The sequence below is a fragment of the Chelmon rostratus genome, chromosome 17, assembly GCF_017976325.1.
Source record: "Chelmon rostratus isolate fCheRos1 chromosome 17, fCheRos1.pri, whole genome shotgun sequence".
Classification (NCBI taxonomy): Eukaryota; Metazoa; Chordata; class Actinopteri; order Chaetodontiformes; family Chaetodontidae; genus Chelmon; species Chelmon rostratus.
In genome coordinates this window covers 16907433-16922856 of record NC_055674.1, presented here as the reverse complement: position 1 = coordinate 16922856, position 15424 = coordinate 16907433, and the positions used below count along the sequence as shown (strand labels likewise).

At 42.9% G+C, this 15424-nt stretch overlaps 1 protein-coding gene across 1 annotated transcript; it reads right to left on the bottom strand.

Moving 5' to 3' along the window:
- Nucleotides 1–580: 580 nt before the first annotated feature.
- LOC121621492 lies at nt 581–10806 on the bottom strand. The gene is made up of 5 exons (XM_041957987.1): nt 10755–10806; nt 6718–6776; nt 6062–6524; nt 5453–5854; nt 581–5036 (listed from the first exon to the last, which is right to left on the bottom strand). The coding sequence occupies exons 3-5, from the start codon at nt 6503–6505 to the stop codon at nt 1131–1133; spliced, it is 4752 nt and encodes a 1583-aa protein (XP_041813921.1). The 5' UTR covers nt 6506–6524; nt 6718–6776; nt 10755–10806; the 3' UTR covers nt 581–1130.
- Nucleotides 10807–15424: the final 4618 nt, after the last annotated feature.

Sequence of the window (15424 nt, the reverse complement as noted above, 5' to 3'; positions counted from 1 at the left end):
CACAGAGTTTCACTAGACGCTTGGCTGTGTATGATTATGCATGTGACAATGAAGCTTGATTTGACGATTTGAAGGGAAAAGAGGGAGACTGAACCTGGATGCAGGTAAGGACAAACACATGCCTGTCTTTAGGAGGTAACATCATGGTATCTTAAAATTACTTAAATTTTCAACTTAAATTTTGACTTTGTAAAATAAAATGCAATTAAACCACTCCCCAGATTGCTTTCACAATGGACACGTTTGGTGATAGGAGGACAAAATTAAAATAATTTATTTTGTATGGTGAGATATTTGATATGTACCAGGGAGAATGTGATTAAATTCATACCTCATGTTTCCTAATGAGTGAAGAGGAGAATAGGCTGTAATTTAGATGACCAGAATTCCAAGCAGATTGAAGGATTGTAAAAGTTCAAGCCTTAATAGGAGCCCTAACAATATCCCTATGACGTAAAAATAATTAAAGACTGAGAGTGAGTTCATTTCATGTACTTGAATAATTTTAAAAGGTCAGGAGTACAACATTTTAGTGAGGAACATTTTTAATGTTTAGAAAGTTAAAGCTTTCTAGAGACATGTGTTTAAAGTGGCTTCAAATGGCAATGACAAATATTTGATTAAGTAATTGATTTTATTGATGATTTCATTACACTGCCACCAATTCACATAGTACACATCAATTATCAGGGATCAGTACTGAGCAAAGTGCTTCCACAAAAAAAAAAACAAAAAAAACACAACATTTTCAAATTCACACATCAATCATGCATGTGACACAACTGTAACAGTATCTGTAAATGTATCAAAGCAGATCAATGCATTTTCTCAGCTATACAGCGAGAGTCAATTTGCCTGATATTGGTATTATTTTTAAAATGTGCACAAAAACAGTAATGGTACTTCATCCACAAGAATCACACAATAAAAATGCTTAAATTTGAAGTAGAAAAAAGTCGATAAACACCTTGAATTTTTTTTTTTTTTAGAATTGATTTGAGTTCAGTTTTGCTTATTAGCAATTTTTTTTTTGCAACACCTCTAGATGTTTTAAACTGAATTTCCCAGTCTCAACCAGTGTGAAATATGATATACATCTGAGGGCCTCAAATCCTGTGTAGAACTTATGATCAGGGCATGAACTTCATTCCTTTCATCCTAGGAATGATATGTAAATCTCTGACGTCATCATGCTGAAGCAGCCAACACAAGTAGCGCTCCGTCCCCATGCCCCACCCACTGGTAAGGAGTGGTTTCACTTGCCGCATGTCAATGTACCATTTGTAGGCCTGCTCTGGCACTTCATGGTGCCTGAGGGCCTCCTGCACCATTTCAGGGGTGGAATGACGTTCTCCAAGACCCAGAGTCTCACCCAGCCCCAGGAGAAGGTCAGCAGCTTTGCCTTTGCTATGCCCAGTGCCCTCCACATATGCCTGGTAGAAGGGAACTCCCAGATGGTCCATCTCTGTCAGCCAAACAGCACCACCATATTTCTTGATCAGGAAACGCTCTCCTTTTCGTGTCAGTTTTCTGCCATACTGGGGCTGGCCATCTTGGACCCACTCGAAGCAGTCAGCAGAGGGCATCATGGAAATGGCCTGGTCCAGAGGAACTCTTGGGAGTGGGGTTTTTCCATCCAGCTTACTCAACATGGCTGTGACATGTGTCAGGGTCCCGGCAGTGCTGAGGATTAAATCAGAGTGTTTCTTCAACATAGACTTGGTAAGATGAGCCACGTATCCCTCTGCTATGGACATGGCATTGTCCATGTCACCCAACAGCTCACACTCCACGTGGTAGAACTGGTTCAAGTGTGTGGCATCAGGATCCTCCCCTCTAAAGCTTGGAGATATGTAGTACGTCCCCGGCAGGTTGTCCTGGAAGCGAAGGAAGTATTCAAGTACAAATTGCATTGAATCCGCCAGGTAGATGTTCTGGCCCAGCAGGTTAACAGAAACTGGTTCTGAGTCAGATCCCAGACCCATTGGTGAGGAGATGGTGTCTGTGGTGAGAGGGGTTAGAGCATAGGAGTACTGACAGGAACTGTGGAAGTATTCCACTGTGCTGTGGAAAAGAGTGTTTTGAATCTGGAACAGGTTGCGATACCACTGGCTCTTGATGGCAAGTGTGGAGTGAGACTGAGGGTCTTCCCATGAACGAGGTGGCCTGCACTGAGTAATTTTGGATTGCATCTTCTTGAGGGCCTCAGGGTCAGCAGCTGGGCCATCCAGTGATGACACATATCCAGGGTAGGTTTGGAAGTGTTCTGGTTGCTGCTTGGCAGGAATAGGGCCATCTGGTGAAGGTAACAGAGGGATCAACATGGCATGAGCATAGTCAGTCTCAAAACCCTCAAAGATCAGCGCAATACCTCGAGCTCTCATCCCCTCTTCCAGTAGTCGGGCAACTTTATAAGTGGCTAAGATCAGTGCTTTGAAGTCAGCATCCTCAAGTTTGAAGACGTCACTGGAAAGCGGTTTGCGTGGCACCACAATAGTCACCCCAGGAGAGTTTGGGCATGGTGTGAGGAAGGCAACATGCTCATTGTCCTCCCACACTCTCCACTGTTGCTGCTCTCCACGTACAATACGGCTGAATAGGTGATCATGGGAAGCATCTCCAAAAAAGTCAAAGCAAGAGGGGGCGTTTGGTGTTGGCAATCTGGACCTTATCTTGGCTTGAACCCGGGCCAGCGCTTCATCATCCCAGCGTGGGCCACTCTTTGAGGTGCAGTAGCCAGGATCATGAGTGTGGAATTTTTCTTCATTGGCAAGACGGGGTTGCCACTTTGGCTCTAAGCCATGAAGCGGGAGGAGTCTGATTTGTGCTGGCTGTCCAGAGGTGGGACTGAAAACTAAAGCACAGCGCTGGACTCCCAATCGCTCACATAACAAGCTTGACACAGCCCTTGCTCCTTGTAGCATAGCCACAAAATCGGGTGTAGCCAACTGGAAGATGCTGCTTGCCCCACTAAGAGTTTTTCTACTCAGAATAGTTGACCCAGGCATCCAGGGCTTGGGATCAAGGTAGGCAACCAGCTCATCTGTTTCCCAGATCACATCAGAGAAGCTCTTTTGGGGCCTGAGGACCTCTACTCGTGAAATGCCGTTCACCATTGAGGCCACAAACATAACGCTAGCATTTGTTTCAATGATGGCATCACCTTTAGCATCCACAGCAATGATCCCTGCACTGATCCCATTCAGAGTTTCAGCCATCACTTCTCTACATGCCTGCCTTAGGTTATAGCCTTTGTGATGGTAAAGACTGGCTATTTTCTGTGCCACAGTGTGCCTCAGAAATACATCCCCATCTCCAGAGCAGGTAATAGCTACCTTGTCATCAGCATATATTCCTGCCCCTGCTACTGCTGTGTCCCCAACTCGCCCTTTCAGCTTTCCTACTAACCCACCTGTGGAGGATGCAGCAGCCACCCCATGCCAGCGATCCAAAGCCACAGCTCCAACTGTCTGAGGGTGATTGTTTTTTGAGGTATTTCCAGCGCTTAGCTTCGCAGTCAACTCTCTGTGACGTATATCAGTGTAGAAATACTCAGGCCCAACAGGCTTCTCTTTCTCTTCCAGCCCTTGCACAAACTCCTCAGCCCCATCTCCCACAATGAGTGAATGAGAGCTTTTCTCCATGACACATCTGGCTGCTTTTATTGGGTTCTTCACACTTTGCACACATGCAACAGATCCTGACCTCTTTTCATTACCATCTACAATGGTTGCTTCCATTTCATTTTTGCCATCTTTGTTGAATACTGAACCCTTTCCTGCATTGAACAGGAAGCAGTCCTCCAGAGCTTCCACTGACCTCTGAACTGCATCCAGACTCCTTCCACCATGTTGAAGCACTTGGGATCCAAGGGTTAAGGCTGTCTGCAGAGCAAACTCAATAACCCCGATCACTTCGGTGTTCAGCATCATCTCCTCTCCAGCGCCACCATGGATCAGCAGAGTGTAGTCTGGGCTCATGCCAGAGTCAACCATGGTTTTGCCATTTTCTGGGCTTGTGGGGCAGGGATCCCTCTGTCCATTCATTTTCTCTGTTTGACCCTGTTTCAGTAGACACTCCAGGGCTCCCATTTGGTATGCAATGGCATATCTAACAGCAAGAAGCATCACTAACTTTAGGTTCTTCTTCAGACTTTCTTGAAGCTTCTGCAGTGCCAGAGCAAAGCTCCCTTTCCCATTAAGCACAATGCAAACCTTGTCTCTCTGTCCAAGGTAGCTCATAGCAAGCTGATCTTGTGCATAAACATTCCCTACTCCACACCCCACACCCTCCATCCCATCTATACCTGTGAGGTACACAGATGGACATCCAAAGGGGTTCAGGAACTTCTTCAATGGGTTGTCAGATGGCAATGATTGACGCAGGGCAGCTATATGGGGACCAACACCTTGACCAGTTTTGGTGCTTCTGATGAGGCTTTTATGCTCCAGAAATGCAACATGGAACAATTGTAGAAGGTCAGGAGTGTATTTGACTGTGTCATCCGGGTCAATGCATGATGCCAAGGCACCCACTAACTTGCGAGACTGCATGGTGAGTGAGTATGTAGGATCACATCGTCCATGTTTGTAGTGGCGCATGTGGGTAGGTGTGACAAGCATGTGATGGGCAGCAGATTCCCCAAGAGTCTGCCTCAGGGAGAGCTGCAAAGAGAAGTTGATCCAAGCATCATACAGGCCTCTGTGCCCTCGTAGAGTAGAAAACACATCAGGATAGGAGGGCACATCGAAAGTCAGAACTGAAGGAGTTGCTTGCAGGGAAGCACTTGACCTTGGGATATTTAGGCCTTGCAAGGAGAATTTTAGGGAAGTTGGACAAAAAGAATTACCATTGCCGTTAATGAATGTGAAAGACCCATTCACATTTTTTGTGTGTGCATGGACAAGGTTTAGGTCAGCAGTTTCTGACAGCTTGTACAGAAGCTCAGCCACAAGCCCAGCCACCATCCCATCCACAGCACTGTGTTCAAACACCATCCCAGCTGTGCTATCCTTGAACACCACCAGGTTCACCACCTGTTTAAAAAACAGAAAAAGAAAGATGGTTTGTGTTTTAGTCCACTCGAAATCAGTGAGCCTTATGACCTTTGACTACCTCTGATAGCAATGATAACACACTAATACATTCAAACTTCTGTGTGAATTTATGTCTTCTCTATGTTTTTGCACATCAAAATCATTCAATGTCAACGTTTTACTAGCTTTCTTGTTAATGTACACTTTTTTAAGGGGCATGCCCTAAGTCGCAGATATGCTGACTTTCATTCTCTTTTTAAGAGCCAATGCTGGAACTGCATTGTATTCTAGATCTAATTGTTAAATCTAAAAAGAAACTGACTAATAACTAAATACAATTTTCAACAATATGACAGAGTGTGTGGTAAATCTGATCCTGCTCAATTTAAAATCCTTATCCAGATTCTATCCATTACCTTGTCATAGTATCTCAGGCGTGGACTGTCTCCTCCTCCTCCCAGCCTCACTTCATTGAGGGTATCAGCCAGTTCAGAGGGTGCATTGCACTCCTCCAGACACAGTGTCAGCACGCCACTCTCCATCAGCCCCAGTGATGCCGCTGTGTCACCTCCTTGCCCCAGGATCTCTTCCCTGGTGGCAGCCCAGGCTTTGCGCTCCAGAGCTGAGAGGCTGCAAATGGCAGAGGGATCATTCTGCTTTCCTGCTCTGGGTTGATCCATCACCTGAGCCAGCTGGTTGTAGATGTCACTGAATGATCGTGCAGAAACTGGCCCACCAATGCTGGGACGGCACAGTATGTCAACAGGGAACACTCCTCCAGCACAAGTGATGATGGCATGAAGGCTATCTGGGTAGAGCTGGAAATGAAATGACAAAGCTACCGATCAGAAAATGCTCAGTACACTTAAAGAGTAATTTAACATCAGGGTAAAAACATGTGTTGCCCTCTGCCCTCTGGCTCAAAGCGTCAAGCCTATTTTCATAAGTGTCCCTGACTGACTGAGAATTGGAAACCTCTAACGCTCATTTTGCTTTGGTAGATCTTACCAATTGTGGAATCTCACCTTAATCTCATCTTGACTCTTGCCAGGAATCCGGCTGGCAGCGAATATCTCAGACTGCTGTGTGCGCTCCATCAGCACGTTGCCTTCCAGCAACAAGGGCTCACTGTGCAGCTTTGCTGCTGCCCAGAGGAGAGCGGCTGCCCTCCACAGCTGGGTACATGTCTTTGCTTTAGAAGGAAGAAGAACAACAGGGAGAGCTGTCGAGGTGGGCAGGGCCTCAGCACAAGACAGCAGACCTCTCTTGAACTGCTCTGTCACCCAATTCTCTTGGCCTGCAGCAATGGTTGCTAATTTTTGGTGGGCCTCTTGAAGAAGACCCCTCTGCTGCTCCATTGAACTTTTGAACTCAGGGTAAAGGTCAGGACTCAGAGTGAGCTGCAGGACACGGCTCACTTCTTGCAAGGTAACATCCAACTCTGGAACAGGGAAGTTGAGAAGGGCCATCCTGTTTAGACTGAGGAAACTTGGGTCAGATAGATGGAGAGAGAGAGAGAGAGACAAAAAAAACCATTTTGAAAACAGCACACTAACCGTGGAAACCACAGTACACTATTGCCTTTCCCCTCTTAAGTGGTTCAAAGAAACACAGCAGCAAAGACTATTACTCACAAGACAGTCTAATGTGAAAATGCACTTTCATGTACTTAATTACTTACCTTGTGTTTTGATGTAACAAGTGGTATTATCAGCAAAGTTGGAAAATCTCCAAGACCACCTAGGACATTGTAAATAAATTCCAGTAAATACAGAATCCAGTAAATTATCACATAATAATATATATCAACATGCTTGTTGCTGAAACAGGGGCAACCTCACACACCACTGCAGTAACTTATCAAAACACATCTGTCATGACGTGGCTCATGTGGTCACAACAAAGAAGGGAGACAAGACCATTGTGCAGTGTTTAGACCATATTTCATTAATCAAATAAGTAAATTAAAATTGAATGAGTAAACTAAATAACTAAGCATGGGGTGTGCTAATCAGTAAAATCAGTGGTGTGCGATGTGCATGACTGAAATGTGTGAGTGTGTGTTGTAAATGTGCAAACATAACCAAAAGGGAACTCAGTCAATTATCTGATTTGTGGGTGAGTGGCTTAGGAGTCTTAACACATGTCTCTTTGTGCATTAATAGGGTAAACATGAATGGAATGCACCCAGATTTTTCTTCTCCTGGACTATACTAACTGTAGTAATTATTATTAAGCGACTGTGCTGTAATATTATATTCACCATGTTTTATTTAATATAACCTTTTCTGTTATAATTGGACTTCCAAAGTGACTTGATATAGAGAGCACCCAAATGGGCAGATACATTGCAACTGAATCTCAAGTGTTTTAAATGAAGTATCTAATCTGAATGTCTGAATTAGTGTTGTGGTTATTTTCTTTTCCTTTTTGGTTTTGTGAGATATTTCCAAAACAGTCATTCAGGTTTATTTTAGACAACATTTTAAATCTGCATTGACAAATAATAATTCCTATACTACTACTTACTAGACTACAGCAAGATCAGGCAGCTGGTCCTGGGTAATGATACGGTCATGCACAACACTACTCTGCAGGTGTTTGATGTGAATCAGACAGTGGCAACAAGCGACTGATGAGGCAGAAGTGTAGTATTCTGATGCAAGGAGTGAACTTGCCTGCTGCCACCTGTACAGCTGCGCCCCACAGCCTGCTTGTTCTATCAACCCATTGCTGATTATTTAATTATCATCCCATTTAACAGGTGTGGTATTTCAGGAAAATCAGCATTACAGAAATAACATACTGTATATCCTGACAAATATTGTGTGTTCCTGGCAAAGTGTGTCAATACTGTGTTTTAGTATATTTACATACTATAGTAGCAGTGCTTCCTAGCTTTAATTATTATATTTTGTATTCAGTTTATTTATAACATTTATTTTATATATTTCTATCATTAATTTCTGTGTGTGTGTGTGTGTGTCTGTGTGTGTGTGTGTGTGTGTGTTATGGTGTTACAATGGTGTGTAAGAGAGAATTAAGGTGTATATTTTCTAATAAATTTGAAATATATTCTACAGCCGTACTTTTGTATTATTTCTACTAAACATATCTGTAAAAACAGAAGTCAAGTAAATTTTAAGTTTTTGCAAACTCAAGCAGACAATGAAGTAACAAGAAGGAACAGTATTGCGAACAGTTTCACATTGTACAGTCAACTAGACAAGGCAGATGCATTGTTGCAGTGCTTTATTCCATTCGTTTTTAATTAGATTGTATCCTTAAATTACATATTTTTACTGAAGAAAACACACAAAGTTACATGTGTGTATGTGTGGTTCTCAAATGTTTCTCACATTGCTACACATTGCTACATTATGTAACCATTAAATACAACAGAGTATTACTATTTGGTTGTTTGCCAAATAGGATCGAACCGGCGACCTTTGGAACTAGAGTTCTCCCTACTGTACGCCAGCAAAAGTTCACGTTTGGAGAAATTTCTCAAACTATTGAGCATGAAAACTCGGTCCTATAACTTCCCCCCTCAGTTCCCCCTTTACTACTACTTACTAGACTACAGCAAGATCAGGCAGCTGGTCCTGGGTAATGATACGGTCATGCACGACACTACTCTGCAGTTGTTTGATGTGAATCAGACAGTGGCAACAAGCGACTGATGAGGCAGAAGTGTAGTATTCTGATGCAAGGAGCCAACCTGCCTGCTGCCACCTGTACAGCTGCGCCCCACAGCCTGCTTGTTCTATCAACCCATTGCTGATTATTTAATTATCATCCCATTTAACAGGTGTGATATTTCAGGAAAATCAGCATTACAGAAATAACATACTGTATATCCTGACAAATATTGTGTGTTCCTGGCAAAGTGTGTCAATACTGTGTTTTAGTATATTTACATACTATAGTAGCAGTGCTTCCTAGCGTTAATTATTATATTTTGTATTCAGTTTATTTATAACATTTATTTTATATATTTCTATCATTAATTTCTCGCTCTCTCTCTCTCTCTGTGTGTGTGTGTGTGTGTGTGTGTTATGGTGTTACATTGGTGTGCAAGAGAGGGAGTTAAGGTGTAATATTTTCTAATAAATTTGAAATATATTTTGAATTATTTCTACTAAACATTTCTGTAAAAACAGAAGTCAAGTAAAGTTTAAGTTTTTGCAAACTCAAGCAGAAAATGAAGTAACAAGAAGGAACAGTATTGCAAACAGTTTCACATTGTACAGTCAGCTAGACAAGGCAGATGCATTGTTGGAGTGCTTTATTCCATTCGTTTTTAATTAGATTGTATCCTTAAATTGCATCTTGAAGAAAACACATAAAGTTACGTGTGTGGTTCTCAAATGTTTCTCACATTGCTACACATTGCTACATTATGTAACCATTAAATACAACAGAGTATTACTATTTGGTTGTTTGCAGAATAGGATCGAACCGGCGACCTTTGGAAATAGAGTTTCCCCCTACTGTACGCCAGCAAAAGTTCACGTTTTGACGTAATTCTTAAACTATTGAGCATGAAAACTTCCGGCGGGCAACAGAGTGAAAAGTCACTCTGTTGTCCCGCTGTTTTTGTCTGTCTCTCTCTCTAACACACGCTCACGCACGCGCCGCGGCAGCTGTGCGCACAGGCGCCGTGTCCAAGTCCACTGCGCTCTGCTGACGCGCGATCACAGCGCAACACTTTATCCGTTCTGTTTCTACACAGTGCAGCCAAACAGCAGCTAAAACACCCAGTGCAGGCCTCCACATGTGGACTGATGTTCTGAAGTTCACTGCTACGATATGAAGGGAAAAGAGGGAGAGAGCGAGAGGAAGAAAAGGCGAGGTAGAGCCTTAATGTCTCTTATGAAGGGTTACTTGTTTTGCGGTTGTTCAACAATCAACAGCTAATTTGTATAAATTTGTGCGGTTATTAAATTGAAACCTCCCCATCAGTGTGTGTGTGGGAGAAACAGCAGCACTCTAACAGTATGTGCTCCAGTAGCAGGATCAGCCTGTTGCGGAGCGCAGTTGTGATGATATTTGTGCTGCTGTAGCGCATAAAGTTAGCGATTTTCAGGTCGGATTGGGTGCAGGTCCACAGAAGTTTTTCTATAATAATACTTGCATTGCACACATTTTTAACACATCTGCACACAGTTGAGAGATGACAGGAAATCGGGGAGAAAGAGCAATAACAAACCCCAGCTGGACTCGAACCGGAGATGCTGCGATAAGCCCCAGCAGCGACGCCCCGTGTAAAAAAAACATTTAAAGAATGAAAGCGCATTTTAAAGCCGCTGTGGGCTGATGTGCTGATAGACACGTATATTTATCACGGTTAAAAACAGGGAGCTAATTGATATTTGAGTAAGAGCTTCTAATAGACCCGGGCTAAGCTAGTTGGGTTTGGCCAGGGGGCCAGGGCCTGTTTTTGTGTCACAACATAAATGACAACCTGCCATTTTTCTTTTCTTTGATTAATGTTCCCCTCTGGCTTTACCTTTAAAGCTTTAGCTTCACAAATCATTTCAAGTCTTAATTCAGTTTTGAATCAGTGCATTCTTTGGTTTGGCACAAGCTTTGATTTGATTCAAAGACTTGAATTATATTAGATGATAATTGTATTATTTCACAAGAAAAAAAGCAAAGACAAAAGCTAAAAACATTGAAGTAAACATTAAGTTTAAACAGCAAAAATAAACATACCTCTTTCGTGTCTGTGTAGCTGTGCCTGATGCCGGGTATGCTCCTGCCTGGTGTGCCTCCTCAGCTTGTGCCAGCCTTTATACAGTCACAGACAGCCACCACCCACCCAACCACCCACCGGACCTAGTGCATGACCTTCGAGTTACTGGAAATAGTAAATCAGGTTGCATCAGTAAGATGAACAGTCATACTGAAAGTAAAGGTGATTTCTCCATCTTTTCTTCTTCTCTCTTGAGAATAAGTGACTTGTACCACACCCTGTGCTGTGCCATATTTCAAAGAATTCAAGGGGAACCAGGTCATCTATGCCACAGCATTTATATGAGCACTATATTATCATGTTTCAGATGAACATTCTGAGCCTATAAAATATGTTACGTTCTGGCAGATAATGAGCAAGTATGCACAGCAGGCAGTATTAATGTTGATACTTTTGACACCATTTATTGTTAGAATTGGCAATTAATACACCCGACCAGGATTAATTGCCAGATAACTACTTCCTCTAAAATTGGTCTGTTGGAACTTGCCAGTCAGCAGGTTCTTTTTCAGCCTGTTCATTCTTAGAAAGGAACAGAACTGGAAGTGAGTGAGAAAAGAAATCTTCCTCTAACTTATAGTTTCAGATTTCCTCCACATGGTAAATGATCTATAGAATGGTTGGTCTCTCTTATCAAATGACTGTAGCATATGGTATATGTTATCTATGCCCTTTGAACACAGTGAGGCCTATATGTGCACCATTTCGCTGCTTGATGAATCTTTGAATGAATTTGTTGTAATCCACAATGGTGCCAAAACAAGAATAAATCTGGCTTTACCTTTTGTGTCTGTGCATCTTTTCATCTGCACTTTCTTAAGTATCAGAACCTCCTGAGTACATGTTCATTAAATGTTCCTCCTGTAAGCAGCGGCCTGCTCATCTGTGGTTTCTGTTTTAGTCAGCTCTCTGTAAGTTCCTATCTAATTGTATGGTTAAAGGTTATTTGTCTGAGTTGCTGCTGAAGCAATTCAAGATTTCACACATATACAACTAACAACTCTGTATGTCCCAAATTATTTCAGGCAGTATATTTATATGGCTATTTTTCCACAGTTATTGCGACAATTCTTAGTGTAATTTTTCTACATATATTTTTCTTTTATATAGTCGCTTTTGTAATATGTTCATTTATATATAGTATTTTTTTTTATATATATTTCTCTATCTTGCTATTTTTCTTTCCAACTGCTTTTACATGCTGCTGTAATACCCAAATATCCCCGCCTGGGGATTGATTAAGTTTTATCTTATCTTACCTTAACTTATCTTATCTTATCTTAAAATTGTTTTTAAAAAATGCAATTATAGACGCTTTGGAGGCCAATTCCCTGTATCTGGTTGGCTAATCATGTCTTGGTTTATGATTAACAATGTGATCACTTGAGAGCAGATTGACAGTGATTACTCCTACGCATTTCTGTAAATAGGACTTGTCTGAGTGGTGGATGTTTTTCAGACTTTCAGCAATTTTTGTATTCCCAAGTTGACTCATAGGAGTGAGTTTATTGCGGAGTCTTCATTATTAATGTTTTGCCTTAGTGTCACTAAATATACCTGTATTTTGTTTCCACAGAAACTGATTAATTCCCCACTGTTGGTCACCCAAAACATTAAGACCTATTTGCGGCATAACAGTATCTAGTTCAAGATTCAAGATTGCCTTTATTGTCATTGAGCATGGACATGTCAACAACATTTGCATTGCATAGAAACAAAGATAATAAGAAAGACAAGAAAGATAATAAAATAGAGACACATGCAGTAAAAATATGCCTAAATGCAATACAAATATACCAGAAATAAAATATGCTAAGACAATAAAATATACCAAGAGCCGCTGAGAATATACTAAAGTTTATATGCTGAAATGCAGCTGACAATTAGTTGGAGTGTGTGTGCTTAAATGTTATGTATACAGAAGGTGCAGGTGAAGGGGGAGGTGAAGGTTGACAAAGTGCAGTGTGCAGTGGCTCATAGACCTCACAGTCTCTCACTCTAGTGAGGGGCTGCAGGGGGTAATAGCTCTGACAGCTCTGGGGAAGAAGCTGTCCCTCAGTCTGTTGGTGGTGGTGCAGATGTTCCTGTACCACTTTCCTGATGGAAGCTGTACAAACAGTCTATGGCCCGGATGGCTGGGGTCCATGGCGATGGATCTTGCCCTCTTCCTGACCTGCAGGAAGAGGGCAAGAGCCTGAAAAAGACCTGCCTTCATATATAAAGTCTAGGTCAGGTAGTGGGCAGCCCACAATGCCCTGTGCAGTATTAACCACCCGTGTTTCCTCTCCTGTGCCGTGCAGCTGCCATACCACACTGTCACACTAAAGCAGAGGATACTTTCAATTGTGGCCCTGTAGAAGTTGACGAGCAACCGAGAGGAGAGTCCAGCCCGTTTCAGTTTCCTGAGGAAGAAGAGTCTTTCCTGTGCCTTCTACACCAGGTGGGAGGTGTTCATGGACCAGGAGAGATCAAATGTAAGGCCCAGATCACATAACACTGTACTTATAGTCATTGATAGTTGATAACATAAGGGGGAGGAGACTTTGACCAAACTGATCGGTGAGTTGCCATGCGGATGTCATGTAAAGGAGAGTGGGCTGTCTCTGAGGTCATCCTTTCCCTTGAGATCACAAGGTTTTGGGGAAATGAGGAGGTGGGGTCACTCCAGGAAAATATCACTGACTACCACTGAGGGCTTTATAGTGCTTTTCCTTCCACAAAGTTTTTTAACACTTTAGTTACTTGCTAAATAATCATTGATAAAGTTAATTTAAACACAAGATACTTGTGCTCAAAAAGAGGATTCATTCTCAGTGAAGAACCTTGGAGCTCTAATCTGCCTCTATACCTGCCAAAGAGCAGTGATTCCTAACACGTCTCTGGGGGTCATCAGGTGGAAACCTCCCTTCAACAGTGTTTCGCCTACTTAGTCCCACTACACCTCCAGGAGGTTAGGCAGTGAACTCCGGCGTCCCAGAGTCACCCCCCCTAGTGCCAGTTCACACTGCTCCTACACAATCCAAACAGCACCGCCACGTTCAACTGACCCAGAGATGCTCCAGGTAGTGGCCAGTACCGATGCTACCATTTAACTATTGCTAATGCTACTGCTAACCGCTAGGAAGAACAGAAGAAGACAATACAGTTCCGATGCTACCATTTAGCTAATGTTATGTGCTAACCGCTACCTGCTAAGAGGAACAGAAGAAGACAATAACGCTAGATTCACCTTTACTGTTAATGTTAATTGCTAGCTACCAATACTAACTGCTAAGATACTATCATACTCTCACTGCTTTAGCTATTGTTAGCTGCTACAATGCTACCACAGGCCTAGATGCCACATGTAACTGCCGATTGCCACACTACCATCATCTACCCCTGCCTCTCACCAACTGCACCAAGAAAAAGCGGGGTGGGAATACAAACCCTGGTTCGGGTAGGGGATAGAAAATTTAGAAGGTGCTGAAGGTGGAGGCCTAAACCACAGACTAGATTTAACAGCCTCTTCTAACATTTCCTTCAAGAAGCAGCAAACCCTACCATTTCCTTCAAAAAGCAAACAGAGCAGGAAAACAAACCCTAACATTTCCTTCAAGAAGCAGACAAAACAGGAAAACAACCAAAAAGATCAAAAAACAAGCCAACTCTGTGTCTTACCACGCAAACTCACCTGAACAGGCCGCATGGTCCCAAAGAGAGACTCTAGCTGGCCACACCCCCACCTTATCTAAACTTCCTGGTTCTCTTCCTATTGGCAGAGCGAGAAGATGGGGCGGGGAAAGCAGAGCAGAGGAGAGGTGTCTTGTTCAGACTTTAACCTCTTCTCTTGCCGGGTTAGGCATGCATGTCCTCTGCCTACCCCCCCACTGTCCCTATTTCACCCCCCAACTACTATTATTTCTCCTGATCCATATCCACTGACTAGACCTAGCAGCCTCATCTGACATCTCCCTCACTGTCTTTCTTAAATTTTGCCCATGCACTCCCAGCTCCCTCAACAGTGAAACAGCTGACCCTGCAACAAAACCTCTACACCCCACTTCAACTGGACAGACCCTGGTCTTCCATCCCCTCTGCTCAGATTCTGTCTTTAAATCTGCATACTTAGTCTTCTTCCTTTCATAAGCTGCCTCCACTGAATTTTCCCAAGGGACTGTTAACTCAATAAAATACACAGTCTTTTTACTCATGGACCATAAGACAATGTCTGGCCTCAGATTACTATAAACTATTTCCTGGGGCACAACTAGCTGTCCTCCCAAGTCGACCTGCATTTGCCAATCATCAGCCCCTACCAGGCAGCCACCTCCCTGCTTTCTCCCTGACTTAGCAGCTCTATTTTTCTCCCCCTCTCGAACAAACTGCACATCTAACCTCTCCTTTCTAGAACTTCCAGAATTCACCTGCTTCCTTCTCTCCTCAATGCCTGCGGCTAAGCTTCTCAGCACCTGATTATGCCGCCATGTATACCGGCCTTGTGATAAGCTTATTCTACAACCTGACAAAATGTGCTTTAAACTTGCTGTACCTGAGCAGAGTGGGCACGATTGATCGCCCTGTACCCAGAGACTTAGGTTCTGCGGGGTTGGCAACACATCGTATGTCGCCCCTATCAGAAATTTAATAC